The 19,595-nt window shown below is 49.8% G+C and overlaps 1 protein-coding gene across 1 annotated transcript in view; it reads left to right on the top strand.

The window, feature by feature from the left end:
- The first annotated feature begins 4,326 nt into the window (after positions 1-4,326).
- The window catches only part of NAT8L (N-acetyltransferase 8 like), a 28,710-nt gene continuing 13,441 nt past the window's right edge, over positions 4,327-19,595 (top strand). The window contains exons 1-2 of the mRNA XM_056326641.1: positions 4,327-4,849; positions 6,168-6,332. Coding sequence (XP_056182616.1) covers positions 4,516-4,849; positions 6,168-6,332 — 499 coding nt within the window. The 5' untranslated portion in view covers positions 4,327-4,515. The remainder of the gene's footprint in view (positions 4,850-6,167; positions 6,333-19,595) is intronic.

Raw genomic sequence — 19,595 nt, 5'->3', positions numbered from 1 at the left:
GCCAGTGACGGCTCCTGAGGAAGATTTGTGAATCCTCGGCCTCGGGGGTCTGTATGTCAGGAAAGGGGGCAGCAACATGCTCTCAGCGGGAAATAAATGGCCCTAAGAGAAGCTGTTGCAGGGCTGCTGCAGTCAGAGCGAGTGCAGTGAGAGCAAATTCTGGGATGCTGATTAATCCCCCTTTAGGAAGATATTTATTAGGCAAATGTCTCCCATTCACATGCACATCTGCAGTCAACAGAGAAGCTTTCACTTTTTTTCCAGCCCAGCAAAACAGGAGGGTGGGAGGCTGCTGTGGCGGAACAGCGGGTGGGGCTGGGGGAGCTCAGCCCGCTCCGGGCATCTCAGGTCAAGCATGGAAAAACCAGTTGAAATGAGCAAGGTCCAGGCTGGAGGAGAACCTGGAGGTAGTTGAGAAGAGCTTTAAACCCAGATACCTTCCTTGCTTGCTTGCTGATGGAGACATTGCAAAGGACAGGGTGGGAACCGCCCATGCCAGCCAGCCTCGTCCTGCTGGGATAAGCCGTTCCGTAATCGCTGCATTAATATAACCTGGGGCAGCTTCTGCTGTCAAACAGTTATTGCTCAGGTTGATTGATACAGACCCTGATGAGCAAAGGATTGTGTCTGCTTGTAGCTTTTGCAGAAGACAGGCAGACCCAGCAGCACCCCTCTCCTTGCCCAGCAGATACTGAGCAGTAGGTCAAGGGTGCTTACAGGGGACCTGCCTTGGTGTTCCCTACTCCTTAAGTACAGATGCTCTGCAGGAGTAACTGCTCATCCCAAATTCTTTGCTTTCATTTGCAATCACACCGAACTCATTGCTTCAGGAGTTACAGCAGAATTAGTTGGAAGCTTCAAGTCATTCAAAGCCCAGGGTTGGACAGAAAACCTGAAATTGCTGACCGAGAGCGGCGTGGGAGCTCCCCAGCAGGGGTAGCAGTAATTCTGTTGTACATTTGCTGGGTGCGTCCTATGACCCGTACAGGGGAGTGACTCCCCCCAGTCCCAGATGACAGTTGCAGTTTTGGGAAGGATAAAATACTGACATTTCCGAGGCTTACTGGTTTGATGTGCTAATCCAAAGCAAAGTCAGCCTAAGGCAGACCTGCTGAAGGCAAAGCAGGTTTCTTATTGAAATACTCAAATATCTTCAGCCCCCAGAGCCACACAATCTGCCCTGGTTATCCCAGGACTTTTTCCCAGCCATACCAAAGGATCGAACATCTATACAAGCTCCTTCTTTACTGAGCAGTGAGAGCTGCGGAGAGCACTGGCATGACATTCAAACTCTAAACTGTCCATCTTAATTAAATTAGTTTATCCATGAGGTTCAGCGGTCGGTCATGGCATGTGGGAGATTTTCCCTCAGGTCGTGGAGGAGCGAGAGTAAACCCAAGAGCAAAATCCTCAGTGACTTGGGATGACAACTGTGCTCTTAAAGACTGTAAGCTCCTGGCAGAGCAGTTGCCTTGCCAGCAAGCTGCTGTTAACAATATCCTTTTTATTCCAGGGGCCCAAATCTGCCGTCTGCGGACCTGACTGGCTTTTGCAATTGATTTCAGCAAGGACTTTGATTTTCACTGACATTTGGCTCGGTCAGTCACAGCTGCTTGCTCCTTCCCCATCCCTCCTCCCTGCTGCACACCAGCCCCAGAGCCACCCCTTTGCCCCCGTTTACAGGGAAAGCTGAAATCCTGGCTTTGCAACAAGAAAGGCACTCTGGCATTCAGACGGTGAGGAAGGACTTAGAAAATCTGGTCTGGTGCCTGCGTCTTCTTCGAGTTACTGCATGATGGTGCATAAATCACTGCGTCCCTCTGTGCCTCAGTTCCCTCACTGTGGCGGAGGATGATGGTACCCCTTTTCTCAGGGGAACAGGGGATATTAATTACTGTTCATGAGATGCTCAAATGTGGCAGCATAAACAGTAAACAAGTATTTAGCGCCCTTCTAAAGATAACTCATCTGCAAATACTCAGGTCCATAGCCTGGGACTAGAATCGGGAGCTCCCTTGGCTGTTATGTAACTGCAGTGGGTTGTTGTGGGTTTTTTTTAAGGAATGGGTTGGTTTTATTACTGTAGTTATTTCATAAATAATCAACGCATCTAACTGGAAAGGATCAAATAAAAATAAATGCCTGCTTAACACAGGCATATGGAAACTAAGAATTATTTTATTTTTGAAACAGCAACCTCCTATCTTTGGCCTGAAGCTTTCAGAATTCAAAGGCAAACACTGCCCTGATTTTTTTTTTTCTCCCCCCTTCCCCCATCCACAGACGTTTTGCCTTTGCGTTGGTGAATACGGGGCTGCCAGGTACCTCCCCAGTACAGGAACCCAACTGATCCTTGCCAAGGCAAGACATGACAGGGGGACACGGGGATGCCGTATGCCTCATTGGGGAAATCTTCCCGCAGGAGGCTCTGTTCTAGAGCAGGAGATGTTCTTTTGGCCAACCCATCCATGGAGCAGCAAGGCCACCACCGTACCTGCACCGTGGCTGTCTCTTATAATCCTACATTCAGTTCTAACCTGAACGAGCGCCTAATCTCCAGTTCAGGCAGTCGCAGGCTGTGCGAGCTGGGAGATGCTCTGGCTGCCGTTGCAGACGATGCCTGTTAGAAATGGGCACTCCGTGGGCGCTCGAGCCTGCTGCTAGTGGGGCCGTGCGTGCCTGCCCCGCCGAGCAGGCTGGCAACGCTGCAGCGCTTGACCACGACCAGGTCCCATAGCCACTCCAGCAGGAGCTTCTCACCAGGGATGCCTGATGCAGCGCGAGCCTGCAGGGTGCTGGCAGCACTGCTCCGGGTGGGAAGGTGTCCAAGGCCTTACCTAATCCCCCTCTCCCATCTCTTACTCCTGAACAATTTTAAATAGAAAAGTGAAGCAATGAAACCCCAATGAAATTATCACAGTGAAATCGAGCTTTGGCATCACTGCGCATCCTCCCGAGGACCGAAATATACCCCACGAGCTCCTGGGACAGCAAACCCTGCAGGGTGCCAGTGGCACGGCTGGGCTCACCGACGGATGGGAGCACCTCCTGGGGGATGCAGGGATGAAGCTTGTCGGGGGGTGCTGGGGTGCACCTCACAGGGGCACGTGCACCTCGCAGGGGGTTGCAGGGATGTAACTCAAAGAGGCCTGGGTGCCTCCTCAGGGGGTGTGGGGGGGATGCGTGCACCTCACAGGAGGAAGAGACACAGAGGAAACTTTCATGGGGGTGCACAGGTGCACCTTGCAGTCGGAGGCACAGCTGAAGCTCGCGGGGTGTGTGTGTGTCTGTGTGCGTGGGTGGTGCACAGGTGAGGCTTGTGGGGGTGGCACAGCCGCACGCCGCAGGGGCGGCTGCACGGGCGTCACCTGGCAGGGGGATGCACCCCGCAAGGCGCGGGGCCGTCGCCGGGAAGCGGGGGTCGGGCTCGCCGCCCAGCATCCCCCCGCCTCCACCCCGTCCCCGCACCGGCCGTGCACGGCGCATGCCTCGGGCAGATGCCGGCCGGTTCCAACCGGGAGAGGCCGAAGCTTTTCGGGTCCTGCGAAGAGGAGGAGCCCGTCCTTCTCCCTGCGCATCCTGCTTCCCCCACCCCTCCTCTTCTCTCCGCCTCGCGGAGAGGCGCAGAGGCTGCGGGACTGGCCGCGCTCGCCGTACCGCGCAGCGGCGCGGCTAGGGAAAGAAAGTTACCGACCGGGGGCGGGGGGGAGATATGGGGAGGGGGATTTATTTGGGCTCGGGAGTGCCTCCCCCCCCAGAGTGCTACCGCGCAGGGTGGCAGGGCCGGCGCGTCCACCGCGCCCCGCGCAGGAGCTGCGCAGGACGGGCCGCCGCGGTGAATGACTCACCACAGAGCAGCCCCCGGAGCAGCCCCGCCGCAGCCCGCCGGGACGCGGTGTGGTGCGGGGCGAGCGACGCCGGGGCCCCCCCACCCGCGGCTCCGCGGTCCCGCGTCCCGCAGCGACTGTTCCAGAAAGCCGCTGAGCGCGTGGTGCTGGCGCTATAAATAAATAAATAAAGACAGACAGACAGACAGACACGCACCCCCCATGCACCGGTGTATGCGGGCAGAGATGTGCGAGCCCCCGGGAGGAAGCCGCCGCCCCCCCGCGCAGGGACGCGCCGTAGTAATTTGCAAGGGGCGGTGAAGGGGATGGGAAGGGGGGGGGCGGGGGGGAAGGCGTCCCGCCCCCCCCTCCTCGATCACATGGCGACCCCGCGCAGCCAATGCGGGGGGCGCTAGGACCCCAGGGACCCGCGGCCCCCCCCCCGCCCTATAAATGCCTCTCCAAAATGCAGCGGAGTTCCTTTCTCCCGTCCCGCCCGGCCGCGCCGTTCCGCGCCCCGCGCAGCCGCCGCCACTGCTGCCTGGCGGGTCTCCGTCCCTGCTCCGCGCCCCGCTCCTTCCCCCTCCCCTTTTCTTTTTTTTTTTTTTTTTTTTTTTTATTTCTATTTTTTTCAGCCTACCCCCCCATCCCGTTTTTCTCCTCCGCCCCCTCCCCGCGGCCGGTTTGCATGCATTGTCTGTCTCCCAAGATGGTTTGTGAGACCAAGATTGTGGCGGAAGATCATGAATCAATCCCGGGATCCAAAAAAGACACGATCATTGTTTCTTCCTCCCAGATGTGGCCCTCTTTGGCGGGCTCCCCTTCCTCCCCCCCGCCTCCCCTCAGCTCCCCAAAAGAGGACCCCCGCCGCGACAATGTCTATATCCGCGAATTCCACCCCTCCGAGCAGGAGGTGGTGCGCCGCATATTTTACGAGGGTATCATGGAGCGGATCCCCAACACGGCGTTCAGGGGGCTGAAGCAGCAGCCCCTCACTCAGCTGCTCTACGGGCTGCTGGCGGGTGAGTATCTGCTCCCTTTTGGGGGAGGGGGTCGCGGTTTTTTTTCATCCCCCCCTCTCCTCGCCCCCCCGGGTCTTCACAAAATGGTCGGAGAGGCGGGAGGAGCCGGGGACCCGCCGGCCCGGGCGCGCTGCGGCGGTGCGGTGCGGTGCGGCCGGGGAGCGCCGCAGCATCGCGCGGTGAGGGGCGGCCGCGGAGCCGCAGCGCTGCGGCGGGGGCAGGCGGGCTGGGGGGGGGCTTGTGCCGCTGGGGGATGTGCGACCCTGCGCGGGTTTTAAGGGTGTGGAGGGGGGCCTCGCCGCGTAAGTTGCGCCAGGGTGAAGGTAGTGTCGCCCTTCTAGTTATTCCAGGCCTGGGGAGGGTGCGCGGGGGGTGCGGTAAAAGGGACCGGTGCGCGCTTTTGCACGGCGCACTGCACCGCCCCCGCGCAGCCGGGCGCGGGGGGGGGGGGGCCGCGTGCCGGCGTTGCCTGGAGACGGCCGGGCCCGCCAGCAGAGCGCCCCCCGCCCCGGCGTGGGGAGGGGGTAACCCCTGCAGCAGGGCCGAGCGGGGCGCTCCCCTCCCAGAGCGGCGCGCCCGAAATAGCGCCTGCAAGGTGCCCCCTCCCCGTGCAAATAATTATTAATAACGCGTCCGTCCGCCCCCCCCCCCCCCCCCCCCCGACGCACACACATTCGCAGCCGTGCCCCCAGCCCCGGGCAAGCTTGGGGCTGCTCTCCCGTGCCCTTGATGGCGCAGGCAGGTTGAACCCCGTGCCCCAGCCGTGGCCCTGTGCTGTTGAGGGACCCCCCAGCAGGCGGTTGGGGCGCAGGGGGTCGCTGCCGGCAGCTATGAGAAGCGGGGGCCGTGGTGGTGGCCGGTGGGAGTCTCGGGGGCATCAGCAGAAGCCCCCCAGGCCTTTGGCAGCCCTCCCGGCATCACGATGGCAAGTGATGCCGCAGTGACAAACACATGGCTGCGGAGGCTCTTCCGCCCCAGCCACCTTCGGCCTCACCGTCCGGAGCAAAGGGGACCCGGGGTGTCCCCGCCAGCCCTATGGCATGGCGGCCCCCACCCCCCCACCCCCGCCCCAGGCTCTCTCCAGGCACCCCATAAACTTCTCAGGGGTTATCTTGGCATGATGCGGCGTCACTTAATGCAATAATCTTGAGAGCATGAATTGTGTGTGTACTGCAAATGTATATTTTGTCTGTGCTTGTTTGTTGTTTGTTTTTTCGTTTTAATTTTTCTTTTTTTAGTAATGAGTTTGTATTCCGAAATCAACACTAAATTCTCTTTTCTGACAGGTATCGTTTATTTCTCTTCCTTATCTCCATAGTAATATGCTTTGTTGTGACCAAGTCCTTCCTGCTGACCTGCTGTTTGCCCATCTTTCTGATGGGCATGAGGTACTACTTCAGTAGAAAAGTTATCCTCCACTATCTCGATTGTGCGCTGCATACGGACATGTCCGATATTGAGCAATATTACATGAAACCGCCAGGTGAGTATGAATCCCCCGGAGGGAGCCTTCCCCCAGCCCTGCTTGGGGAACATGGCTGCTCCCTGCCTCTGGCGCCTTTTCCTCCTGTCAGCAGCACTGAGCAAGCTCAAAAGTCACCAGAATGCAGCTCTTTAGCCGCACCAGGCACAAAGCCGTCTCTGGGTTTGTTTTGGTGTGTTGTTGGTTTTTTTTTTGGTGGGTTTTTTTTTTCCTTCCACCCCCCACCCCAAGATGTCTAGTCACCCAGGACAGCCTCCCTCTGCCCCCTGAGCGCAGCGCTCCTGGGCCCCGCAGCCAGCCTGGGGACCGGGATGTGGGTGCTGGGGACACAGGCGGGGTGATGTGGGTTACTGCAGGCTAGGTCCACCCCAGCCCTTGCTTCTTGAGCTCAGCATTTCTTTGCTTCTTGCGCTTCATATTAGCTCTGGGAGCGGGAGGAGGGGGAGATGAAAGGCCTTTCAGCCCAAATGCATGGGGGAGCCCGTTTTAGTAATTACACCCATTTTCCCGTATTATTCAAGAAGAACATTCCTTAATGCAAGTGTTTTGGAAGAGGCACAGATCAGGTATGTAAAGGGATGCTGCCTGGGTTTGACATAATGTGCATTAATTCATTTGTTATGTATATGCATGTAATTAAAAATATAGTATCTAATAATATTTGCTTGTTAAGCTGTAAAAAATTACTTAAAAAAAAGTCCCTTTAGAACTTGTGAGGTGCCATTTTCCTTTCTGTAGGCACACATCCATGTTGAGGACCAGAGCAAGGGCATGTCTGGGCAGTCACTTGGGGTTTGAGGTTTGCTTTTGGTGGTCGCATAGTACTAGTGGTGAGCTGGGAGAGCAAGGCAGTGCCAGCATCCCACCTTAGTTCCGCCTTCTTGGGGTACCTGCTCTGTTGTTTTTCCTTATGACCGTGTTTTCGCTGTATCATTGCTGTTCCCCAGGTGTGACAAACCTCTTCCTGGGCACTTTTAGAGACCCATAGGCAGTACTATAGCCACAAACTTTCCTTTGCTTCTAATGTGCAACTTACATTTTGTTAAAATGATGCTTTAATGAAAATCCCCAAATATCTTAGATGTGCTTGGTTTAGATTTCATTTCCGATCATAATGCAGATCTTGTACAGATCTTGTCCCTTCTTACATGCAGGGTGTGTTTCATTTACAGTGATTGTTTTTGTAAAAATTAAGTGACGTGTGACTTGTATTAAAAAAGCTCAATTAAAGGTGGTGTCACAAAAATAAAAGGGCTTGTAGAAAAACATTTCTGAAGCTCTGTAGTGAGGTACAATAGTGTGTTATGGTGGAGAAAGTAGCAGGGGACTCCAATAGTTAGAAAAGGTAATGTGGAGCTAATAGGTGTTTGAGCTGCATCGCTCATTAGTGCTTGGGACTTGTCACAATTCGGGGCACAGATCAGAGCACCTGTATTCATAATACAAACATATATAGAAAATAAAGGAAAGGGACTCAAAGGAAAAGTAACGCCCTCGATTTGTTTAGGGTCAGTAATGTACTCTGGTTCAGCTGTGTTGCCAATATGTCTTTGAAACGTTAGCATTGCTTTTATTTGGTACCTAAGAAGGCTGATTTCAATTTTAGAGCAAGTGTGTGGGCTTTAATTTTTGACAGAATTTAATCATGTGTAATTAGGCTTCTGCCATGCCATAAAAAGCAGATTTATGGGATCATCAGTGCTTGTTAAAGGTTCTTGATGATAGTGGTGTTAAGCAAGTTGGCTGGAGTTGTAATTAGGTAAAGACCAAAGAGGCTTTGGGGACTGGGGAGGAGAAGGACATTCGTGGGTCAGGACTGGCACCAGCAGTGATGCCTGTCCATGTGCCATGAAGCTGCGTGGTGCTATTTGGTGTAGCTGCGCACAAGGCATGAATCCAGTGTTTTGCTCCCATTTCCCTCCAAAATACAGTTGCCAAATTTCTTCCCTGTAAGATAACAGTATTTATACTGTTCATCTTGGAAAAGCCTGGAGTTTTGTGTGCGTTGAGGGCTGTCTGTCTGAGCTGCGTTGCCTGACTGGACATACAGAAAAAGGCAATGATGTCAGTGATGTGCCACGTCGGCGCTGCCCATCCTGCCCAAAGGACAGAAAAATGACAATAAAACAAATTCCAGCCCCAAGTTTGTCTTTTTTTTTTTTTTGGCTAGTTTGCAAATTAGCACACAGGCTGAAATGATTGCGGTGGGAAGGAGAAGGGCTTGTCCTGCGTATTGCTCCAGCTGAGATAATAGTGAGAGCTTTCTCAATGAGGTGTTAGAGAAGAAATGATTGTAGTGAGGGTAATCGGATTGAGGGAACAGGGGCCCAGGGAGGCTGGAGATGGTCAGACCTTGACTAGACGAGTTAATAAAACCCAACCTGATGTTGCTGCAGGTTGGCCTGGCTTTGGTTGGGAGTACAACCAGGCAACTTCTTGCTCCTTCTTTGGAGAATTTTTGTTTACCTGCTTGAATATTTGTTTTCCAACGTGGAAAATAGAGGAAGGGAGCATTTCTTGTTTTCTTAGGGTGACAAACGCACAGGTGGAACTGGGATGAGGTCTTAAGGTCTCAGATCATGATGTTGGTTGTGGCTTTGCTGAGGTTTTGCTGTTGGCATCCATGATACCCAGGCATGAAAAGCCTGTCCTTTGCAGTGGGCTCCTTGTGGTACCCATGGTTGGGGTACCGTAGTACAGAACCTCTACGGCAAATAGCCTCCAGTAAGACAGGCATCTACAGTGAGGGAATATTTTAACCATTAAAACAAGTCATTCCCAGTGGTTTTGCCAAAGCATCCGCAAAAAACTGTGGTTTAATTTTAAAACCAAACCAAAAGGACCTGGTTTGCAATGGGATACTGTAAGCACCCAGCTTAATGATTAGTGTTGAACAATCCCATGAGTTACATCGTATTACGTTTTTTCTTCTGCAATTTTTCTGAACCACTCGCCTCCAAGTTAGTTATTCTTTTAAATTTCCTCTGCTGGGTTTTCTATGAACTGAAAAATATGTGCTGACAGTGATTTTGCAGAAGCATACTAGCCAAAATTTAACTTTGTTTTCTCTTGCCCTCCTACACTTACATCAAGGATCTGGCAGAACATTTGGGCCAGCACTTAACTTCGAGCTTGTGCGCAATGGGGTGGCTTGAAATTGCTGTTGATTTCAAAGGAATTGTGTTGAGGCCTGTGCTGGGGTCTTAAAACAGAAGTTTGAATGCTTCAAACACCTTCCTGAGCTCTTTGTAAACTTGCATTTTTCATTTTAAAATAGCGCTTACTGGAATTTTCCTTTTTATTTTTCTCTTTTATATTCTTCTTTCTTCTTTTAATTCTTCTTTCTTCTTCATAGCTATGAAAAAAGGCACTGGGGTGGTGGAAAAGAAAGGACTTGGATAATGGGCTTAATTGTCAACCAGAGTAACTTAGGCTTTAGTAAACAAAACAACAACAACAAAAAAAGAGGAAATTAGGAAATTATTTTTAAATAGAGCCCTGCCTCTTGCATTTATCTATGCAAATAAGAGGAGCACAGTTGGAGCTTCTTTTATAGTCTGATGATTTTGACAACTAATCAGTTTTACGGTGTCTCTTCAAGCTTCTGTCCCAGTTGGTTGTGTTGTATGCTTCTTGCAGTGGTGTGTTAGAGAGATTCTTGTGAGGCTGGGGTCTCCGCTGGAGAGCTGATGGAAACCAGGACTCCTTGCCTCTGGTGCAAAACTGCTGCTCTCCAAAACGAGCGGAGCCAGTGCTTTGGCTGACAAGCTAGTGTGTCTTTCTGCAGTGGTTTAAAGTGTTATCTCCTGCTGCTGGCTGTCCTGGCAGTGTCTGCTGAGGGGCGTGTGTACGTGTTGTGGTGGTGCAAAGACCTGGTGGTAGTGGGAGCTGGCATTTGCCAGTGGTTTGGGACACCAGTGACGAGGTGGCTGGCTGCATTGCGATGGCCAGTGCCGCAGGGCGGGACAGACAGCACGGGACAGACAGCATGGACAGGCAACCCAGAGAGCTGCTGCTGTAGGATCTGCTGGAGTCTTGAGGGCATCTGCCTTGCGTAATGCAGCAGACGAAGCTGAAGTGGTTGCTGCAGGAGGTGTCGGGTCGCATTAACCTGTTTTCAGCAGCAGCTGTGCATCTGCGGCTCTGGCTCTTTGGGCGGGCGGGTGTCCCTGCTTGCCTCGTGCTGGGAGGGGACGCGGGCCTCTGCTCTCCTGCCTCAGCCCAGGGGGGAGCAGAGCCTCCATGTCCTGCTGCCCTTTGTCCCCTGGTACGTGAGGGTGCAGATGTAAAGCCTGCGGTGATATCCCAACTTGCTGGGGGACAGGGCCCGAAGGCAGAGGGGCTGTGGGGGGAGTGGCTCATCAGGGTTCAGGTCCTGCTGCTCTTGGGTGCCACATTCCTCAGCTGAGCCCAAAGGAGGAATGTCCTGCCCTTCTTGCCAGAGGTTTTGGGGTCATGTCCTTCTGCCAGAAGGGCACCAGCTGAGGTGGGGCCAGAGCTGGGTTGTAAGGAGGTGAGATCCTGTTTGCCGCTTGTTCCTTGCGAGGTGTTCACCACCTTCAGTGAGATGTTTGTCTGGGTAACAAGCTGGTATTTTAGTTGTGCTCTTGGATTGGGCCCGTTCGCAGGGAGTTTTGATGCCAGAGGGACAGAGCTGTCACCAGAGGAGCTGAACCTAGGTGCTTGCAAAGAGGTGAGCAGCTGGATGCGAGTTGTGTGGCTCCTGCTAACCCTGCTCAGCTGGTGCTAAGCCCCGGGGGGCTGTGTGGGGTGAGCAGCAGTGAGTTTTGGGGTGCAGGGAAAATCGTGGGAGGAGGTCCTCAGCCTGGGAGCTGTGGTTGCCCTGCCGTGCCTAGACCCTTTGCAGGCCAAGGCAGTGGGGGTGGGGGCTGGGGTGAGGTGGAGGGTGTCTCCCCCCACCACAGAGCCCCTGGGCAGAGGAGCCCAGCTCTTCCACATTCTGGGTAATGCTCAAGCTGCCAGATAAGCAGGAGCACCGCTGCCAAATGATAACATTGTTTGGAAAGAATAGAGCAGCCCTTGCTTTGCAAAGAAAGGGCTTAGTTACCCGATGCTGGGAGAGGGTTCAGGGCTGCTGCTTCCCAGTGGAGGAATGTGTTTTCGGAGAGCCCTGCCCCACTCAAAGTGCCCAAGAGGCAGCTGGAATCTGAAGCATCCCTATCTTCAGCATTTCTTGCTGGCTTATGCAGCGCCCTGACCTCATGTATCTGCCAAACCCCTGAGCTAGCTGTCGTGTATTGGGATTTCGGCATGTGCCTCTGCTCACGCACCGCATAGGGCAGTCCAGTGGAGTGGGCCTGGAAAACCCAGGGGAGAGGCTGTGTCCTTATCTCCACCTTGGTGTTTCCCAGTTCTGCTCCCCACCGCTGCTGGGAACTGAGGTCAGGTCTGGTCCTCAGGCAGTGGAGGGTCTGTCCCCTGAGCCCTTCCATGTGCTGGCATCTCTGCAATTCAATGAGGGTGCTTCAAGGGATTTGATCTCCATATCAGGGAGATCCTACAAGGTTAGGATTAGAGACTTTTGATGTATTTTATAGGGGGAAGTATTATGTCTGAAAGCATTTCTGAGGCTGGGCTCCTGCGAGGGAGACTGTTGGGGATGCTGGTGTTTAGCAATTCCCATTGTTGCTTTTGGGTTTCTGCAGCTTAACAGCACTGGAACTGCTGGGTTTGGCATTTCTCATCGCTAGTGCCAAGTTTTTTGGGAAGCAAAATGTTTCCAAGTGTTAGGGGTGTGCTTTGTCCAGCATTAGTAATGGACTGAAATATTTTGGTTTTATTTGTAAAATGTCTTTAAAGTTGGTTTGCCTCTCCCAACCGCCCGCCCCCCGCCCCCCCCCCCCCCCCCCCCTTCTGCTATGGCTTGCACTCCATCATGCGTGCCTGCCTTGTTTTGCTGTGGAGGAGCCTTGGTTTTTGCATCTGGAGGCAGGTCCATCCTGCAAGCACATAGTACGGGCACAGTGAGCAAGTGCCAGGGCCAGCACCAGCTTGCACCGGAGCTCTAAACCTCCAGCTCACGTTCCCGGAGCTGACTGAGGGCTTTCCCCAGTGCTGGCAGCAAGGGTGGGCTGAAGGCAGCTCTGCTGTGCCCCAGCCCGACCTGCAGCCTTGCTGATAAGCACCGGATAGATCCGGAGGTGACACAGCTGAGGTCCCTCGCGGTGCTGAGCCACAAGGGCCAGCTTTGCTCAGCCTACCTGAGGGCCTGCAGGGTTTTCTACCCCGCAAAATCTTTATTATTCAGACGTTTTTTTGTGCTTTTGGGGCATTCAGGTAGTGCAGAGTAGAAGAGCAATGCTGTCGGCCAAGGGCTGGCACACAGGAAAACTGAAGTTCTGATGAGCACAGTAGGCTGTGGATCCAGGGCTGTGTCACCCATGCAAATGGCATAAGCACGTTCACGGGCAAGCCGCTGCAGCCCTGCCTCCTTCCTGTTTATTTATCACTGGAGTAGGAACATATGCACAAACCCATTCCTCAATGTGCATATCTGTAGGACAAAAATAGCTTTCCCTTCAGATCCACGAGCTTTGGCACGATCCCATGGCAAAATTAGATGAAAATAGATTTTATAGTAAATTTTGCAGAGCAGTATATAACCTTTTTTTTTTTGCCCCCCCCCCCCCCCCCCCTTTCTTTTCTCCTCCATGCATTCAAAAATTCTTTGTCAAGGTAGTCCCTTATTGACATGACCATCCATTAATGCAGCAGTATTTGAGCTGTAGCCATGACTGGGTGGATGTGATGCTTCTGAATGTAAGCTCTGCCTGCAGATACTTAAAAACCCTGGTACATGCAAGTGCTGTTCATTATTCTCCAATACAAGAAGTAATAAATTGTGTAAATTGAATATTAGTTTTTTAGGCACAGTTAACTTCTCAAGACCAGCAACCATAAGTTGTGCTGGGACTTAAGAACATGAAGGGGGCAGGAATGTCAGAGGTGTTCTGGGTTTTTTTCTGGCTTTGAGTAATTTTTCTTAATGTTTTCTCTGGTGTTGAATATTTTGTGGTGTGGTTGCATGCAATTTCTCACAACTTATCTTAGTGAATAAACCTGAACAGGACTACAGAATTCTCTCCAAAAGTTTAAATGCACATTGGTGACTCTTATGAAGAGTTTTCAGTGGCTCTTCTGCCTTCTCTTACTTTCTTAGCAATGGCCAAGATTTAAAACAATTACCCAAAAGTCTGTTTCAGGTTAAGATTTTCATAATAGCCTAAATTTAGGCTCTGTGTCGGGTATCTAACTAGTGGCAAGGGTTTTAGAAGTACAAAGCTTTGAGCCCCTCTTGACACTGAATTTTGGATGTAGGAACATGGTGAACTGAAAAGTGTTATTCCCAAGCACATTGTTATATTTATTCATTATATTTAGCGTTATATTCAGCCTCTTGGGATTATCCAGGAGTGTCTGTGGTCAGGTTGGTTCCTTCCAGTGTGCACAACCAGGGGCCCGCATACTTTAGAAATTACCGTGAGGCATTGCTCTCTATCTTAAGACCTCTAAATATATTGAAAAAGCAGGTTTTATGTAAAAGCTTAAATGCATGGCCTGATTTTTGGGAAGACTAACCATTCAAAATGTCTTCAAATTTCAGAACGGATTTCTGAAATTCCTTCTGTAGGCTTAAATCTTTATTCAGGGAGGTTATATTTAATTTCCAGGGCTGGGAATGGCTGGTGGGGCTCAGGGCAGCAGTGAGCCTGCTGCGGGCTCCGGGAGCTCGCAGCGTTGTTTGCCAGCGTATTGCAGGGTGCACACTTGTGTTTTGATAATGTTATGCTGAGGATCTGCTACAAATAGTCAACGTTTGATGCTGCATCCTTCCAGTCTAAAGCAAAAAGAGAGACTTCTCAGTGTACTTCCAGTATCTGGTTCTGCGAGAAGCCGACGGATGTATGAGCCTTTTTTGTTGCTTTCTACATCAGCGGAACAGGGAGCTTCAAAGTGTGTTTCTAGATATTTTTTTTTCCTTTTATTCAGCCCTCCCCCACCCCCCGCAGGAAGCTGAGAAATTGTTTCTTTTTCCTGGTAGGTGGCTAATGAAAGCAATCTTAAAGGGAATCCAAGGACAGCAGTGTGTCTTACCTAGTTTCTGTTTACACATCTATTAGTTGTAACCAAATAATAAGGTTTTGGGCTTTGGCTTTTTTTATTTTATTTGGTTGGTTTTGGTTTTTTGGGGTTTTTTTTTGGGTGGGGTTTTTTTTTGGTTTTGTTTTTTTGCTAGGGGCTAAGTGGAAGCACCAAGAAGCCTCATGCCGTTTATTAAGGGTGCATCAAAAATTAGTTCGTAGAGGTCTGGTTAGAGCCAGGTAGAAGCCGTGGTATCTGTTACAGATGGCTTGGAGCCATTCTTTCAAGTCATCTATTGACCCGTTAGACCCCAGCAATCAATTAACTATTTATGAAAGCATATACGGTATCATTTATTGTCTTCTATAACTGTTTGATGACTGTTTCTTTCAAGAATTGAAAATTTTATTTCTTGCAGTATAACTCTAAAGTTTAGACCTGGGACTCCCACAGTTTAGTGTCAGGCTGGGATTCTGCTTTAAAATGGGATGCTGTGAGTGAAAAGAGGCTTTTCAAAGTAGGTAACAGGAAACATGTTTTACAGGTGTATTTTTAAGTGGCTACATGAGATACTGCTATTTAAAATTGGATTTGCAACATTGTAAGCGCCAATAGAAAAATACAAGGCAGTAGTGGCAGGTTAGAGCACGCTGCTTGAAATGGTAACTTGCAAGTCACTTAAAATTCATGTGCTGCTTCTAGGAATTATCCAAGTGGCAAAACTCAAAACCCAGAGCTTTTATGAGAAAATGATTTTTCAGTTCAGGAACTGGAAAATAAAAGGGACAATAGTTTAGATCAGAATTAAGCTGATTTACTACTCCCTCTCTGTTTTCACTATGAAGAAGCAAAAAAATCGATGTTTACTGGTGAATGTAATACTTTTTTCAGCCTGGAACAGAATTGTTGGTTCTGTTACAGGTGTCCTGAAGAAGCAAAGGTCATACCCAAGTATACTGTATTTAAAAAATGCTGATTATGGTAGAGCCATGATAGAGTTAATGTTAGTTACCTCCCAGGCAGATCCCTCTATTCTTTGGATGGGACTCTTAAATCTATACTGGGATATACTGCAAACCTAGCAGTGGGATTGCCTGGATCCCAGGCCCTGTTTAAATGACGTGTTTAGGCATTTTATACTATGCATACATACAGGTGTAGTTGTTGAAGAGGTGGTGTTGAGGGAGACCATCCCTGAAGCCCCAGTAGCCAGGATGTCCCCTCTAATCCTGGGGAGGGCCGAGCTGTGCGCAGGTGTCTCGGCCAGCCGCGCGGGGGGGATGAGCTGTGTGCAGGATTGGTGCCAGCCTGGCTTTCCTCTGCACTTTCTTTTCCAGCTGAAGATCTTTGGTGAATTCAGGACAAATGTGTAAATTGTTTTGAATTGACAAAAACTGCATTTTTAATAAGCCACTTGCCTACATTTATCCTTGATCACCACTGTACAAGCTGCTCCTCCTTTCTCCTGCCAATGTGCTTGAATCCTGACTTGGAAACCGACATCTGAGATGTGAGTTTATTTGCTTTTTACAGTTGGAGCTCTTGGTCTCTGTGCTAATGCTGCTAATTGAAATGGGGGGTGATAGACCAGCTGTCTGGCCATGAATGGCTCCTCAGTGCACCTCACATACAACACTCATTTCAACAGCTATGGGATAATAGCATCTACTATTGGGAACCCGCAGTGGTTCCTTGAATTATTTTTTCCCCATCTTCCGTCCCTTGCCACAGCAGTTCTGTATCCCACTTTTCCAGTCTTGTGTCAAACTGCAACATTTGCTTTTTTTTATCCTTTGAATTCCGCTTGGCTCTCTTGTCCATTCCTGTGCTGAACTCTTGTTCGAGTTTTTCGAGTCTGGTTCTTGCTTCATTCATCACTTCTGACATTTCCCAAGAAAGGTGGTCCCATACCCAGCATCCCTCTTTGTATCTCTCCGATCTTCCCCTTTCTCCCATTACACTTTTAGATTTATATCCCTTTGCTTAATTTCATTCTCTGAGTACTCTCTTCTCCTTCTTAGTTTGTTGTTCCAACATTTTGCATGGCGAGTGCAAGTATAATTTTTTTTTCTTTGTAGAATACTCAGAATAACAAAGATGAGAAAATAAGTAAAAGTCAGCAGCTTAGCAGACACAATATCCTCGTGCTGAAAACAGAGTGTGTCAGTGCACAAACCCATGTGTCGGCAAATGGTGGGGAGAGAACATTTTGCCTAAAGGCAAATGAACTGCCAACAACAGGATTTCTTACACCTTCTTTAGAGCATCTGACCCACATCGCTCCCAGATGCATCTGGGCATGGCTTATTGATCTTTTCCGCTAGGGTTTTGCCCATAAACCCCATTCTTCCCATTTTAATAGGATGTATAAAATCATTATTGCTGTCAGAGTACAGCAAAAAACCCCATTTCATTTGCTGAGATCAGGGCTTTTTGTTCTTTTTTTGGAGGTGCCAAATCTGTTCATCCTCCCTGGAACTAGATAACAGCATCAGAAACACTGTGTAACACTTCTAGTGGGAATCCAGGAAAGACCTAAATCTGTAGTCTTTCAATTTAAAATAATGTTAAATAGTAGAACCGCAAAGAGAAGCTTTTGAAAATAGCCTGGTTTGGAGCACCTGCCATTTCTAAGTGCTAAGCAATTTTAGATGATGGTTAGTTAGAGACAGAGCAATAAAAGCATGGCAGATACACGGCTGCTGTCCACTTAACAGCAGTGAGCATCTTGGTAAAGTCCTCCTTATTGGAATTACATTGTTAGTGGTGGAATTTGTTAAAAAAGAGGGAAAGCAAGCAGGGGGTGGGGTGGAACTTACTGTAGGAAAGGGATCTAATGAGAGATTTTTTTTTTAAATTGAAACTGTTTAAAAGGGGCATTTGTAAAACACCTTGTCAAGCTTTTGCAGCATGTAAAGCCAATTAGATCCACTTCATGGCTACGAAAATATACATCTGCTGTGATTTTAGAACCTGCAAATGTTCAGAGGATAACATCAAGCTGTACCTCTTGGGCAGTGATTTTCATTTGGGAATAAGCCATCATCAGGTTTTACAGAGCTTTTTTAGAGCCATCAGTAGTCTGAAAAGATCAAAGCATCTGCAAGCCTTCTTGAGAAGTGGGAACATTTTTCATGGATAACTCAGCTAAAGAGGATTTCATTGAAATTCTTAAAAAAACCCAACAACAAAACCACAAAAAAAACTCCAACACAAAACAAACAAACAAAAAAACCACCCAAAACAACCAAGCACAGAACCCCAGGGCCTCCACGTTCACTGAGACTGAACTCTGGGACAGTTTGTCTTAAAGATTCGACGGAGCATTTGCTTCGACTTAATCATGGGTTTAAATCCCTTGATCTTGTTGGGAGTTTATACTTAAGGGCATCCTTTAGTATGGATTCAAGTGCTCTTTTGGTATTTACAGGAAACTTGTGACAAAAATAGGAGATGCAGTGATGGAGTAAACCTGGAGTTTGCTCTGTGTGTGTCATCAGCTGCCTGCAAGATGAGTTACGACGTTTTAGGGAAAACTGGTGCATTGGAAGGAGGAGTTGTAGATGTGAACCTGCTCTTAATTGTATTCATTCTGCTGCATGGAGATTTAGTGTTATTTGGTGTTGCCTTTGTAGTGGGAAAAATCCAATGGATCCTCAAAATACGGCATTTTGACACAGGCTCATGTGGTTTTGCATCTCCTGGCTCTGGTTGCTGTTGGTACTGCTCGTATTTATAAGCTGATCCCTTTTCCCTGCAGATAGTTGGTGAATGAGCGTGCCACATGCTGAGGGTACATGGTGTAAAGGTATCTGCTTTCGCTAGCCCTGAGCAGATTGCCCTTCATTTCCCACGTGTCTCCCTGATGGAGTGAGACAGGGCCTATTACCTGCTTACTCCACTGATTTATTTTGCAAATCTCTTTCAGATCCCCAGCTCTTGTGACTAGTGTTGAGGCTAGGGCTCAAAGGAACCCCACTCATGTGGATGTGGGGTGTAAGGTGGTGATAGATGATCATCACAGGAGATCTGGGAATAACAGGATTAGGCTTTTGTAGGTATTATTTTTGGTCTGATTTGTCTGGCATGGCAGTCTGAACATGTGGCAAACGGTTAGTTGGTTGCTTTTTTTTTTTTTTTTTTTTTTTTAATTTTAGAAATGTGGAGATTTACACATGTAATTTTCATTTTCTGTTAATGCATCATCCACAACAGGTCCATTGTCTGTGCCCAGCCCATGTTCATGTATTTATGGATGTAGAATTTTCTTATGCTGCCACACTAAGTAAATGTGCTGGTTTCAGTCTGGAGTACTGGAGTTCAGTAGAATTACACCCAAGGTGCATTGGCCTTGCTGTACTGGAAGAGGGGTGTAGAAGCAGATCGGTTTTAACAACAGTGAGCATCCAGGTGTGTGTTTTTCTGCACCATGGCAGTGCTCTGGCTTTACACGGAGCATTGCCACCGATTTGCTGGGAGTTAAAATGGAGGTGATGTGTGGTGATGGAGGCTCATGCTGCTTGGGAGGCTTTGCTGGGATCCGCAGCGTGGTGGGTGGAAGGAGGCAAAACCAAGGCTTTGTAGAGGACTTTTATTTTCATGACTTACATGGCAGAAGAAGTGAAGTCTTGACCTAGTGCCTGCCCTCCTTGCCATATCGGGCTCCAGCGGAGTGGGCGGGAGGGAGCCCTTTGCATTGGCATTCACAGCTGGGACACACCGGAGCAGCCTTACACCGGGGCTTAGTTTGGCTGAGTTAGGTGTAAATATGACCCACCAAGGATTAAACATTCAGAGTAAATCTAGAAAAATAAGAGGTCTGCAGGCAAGAAAGGTGTTAATTTACAGTGGGAGCCTGCAGTGGGATGGCCACAGGGAGATGATGCCTGAAGAGCAGTAGGTTGCCTTCACAGGCTTCTCCTGCTGGAAAAAAGCGTGTGTTTATTTTTAAGGAGGGAGCACCCATTGCAGTAGTGTCCCTGGGAGTCCTGGCTGTCACAATGGCCCAGTTGCCTGTGAAGGGCTGAGGACCCCCAGACACCATCTCAGGAGGGGCTCGGCATCTCCTGCAGCCAGGCTTTACAAGCACAGCAGGATGGGAATGCAGTGGTACCTCTGTCTGCTGACTGTACCTGACCATTGGAGTCACCAGCTACCATG

Source organism: Falco biarmicus, chromosome 1, assembly GCF_023638135.1.
Source record: "Falco biarmicus isolate bFalBia1 chromosome 1, bFalBia1.pri, whole genome shotgun sequence".
NCBI lineage: Eukaryota > Metazoa > Chordata > Aves > Falconiformes > Falconidae > Falco > Falco biarmicus.
This window is presented reverse-complemented; position numbering and strand designations above follow the sequence as displayed.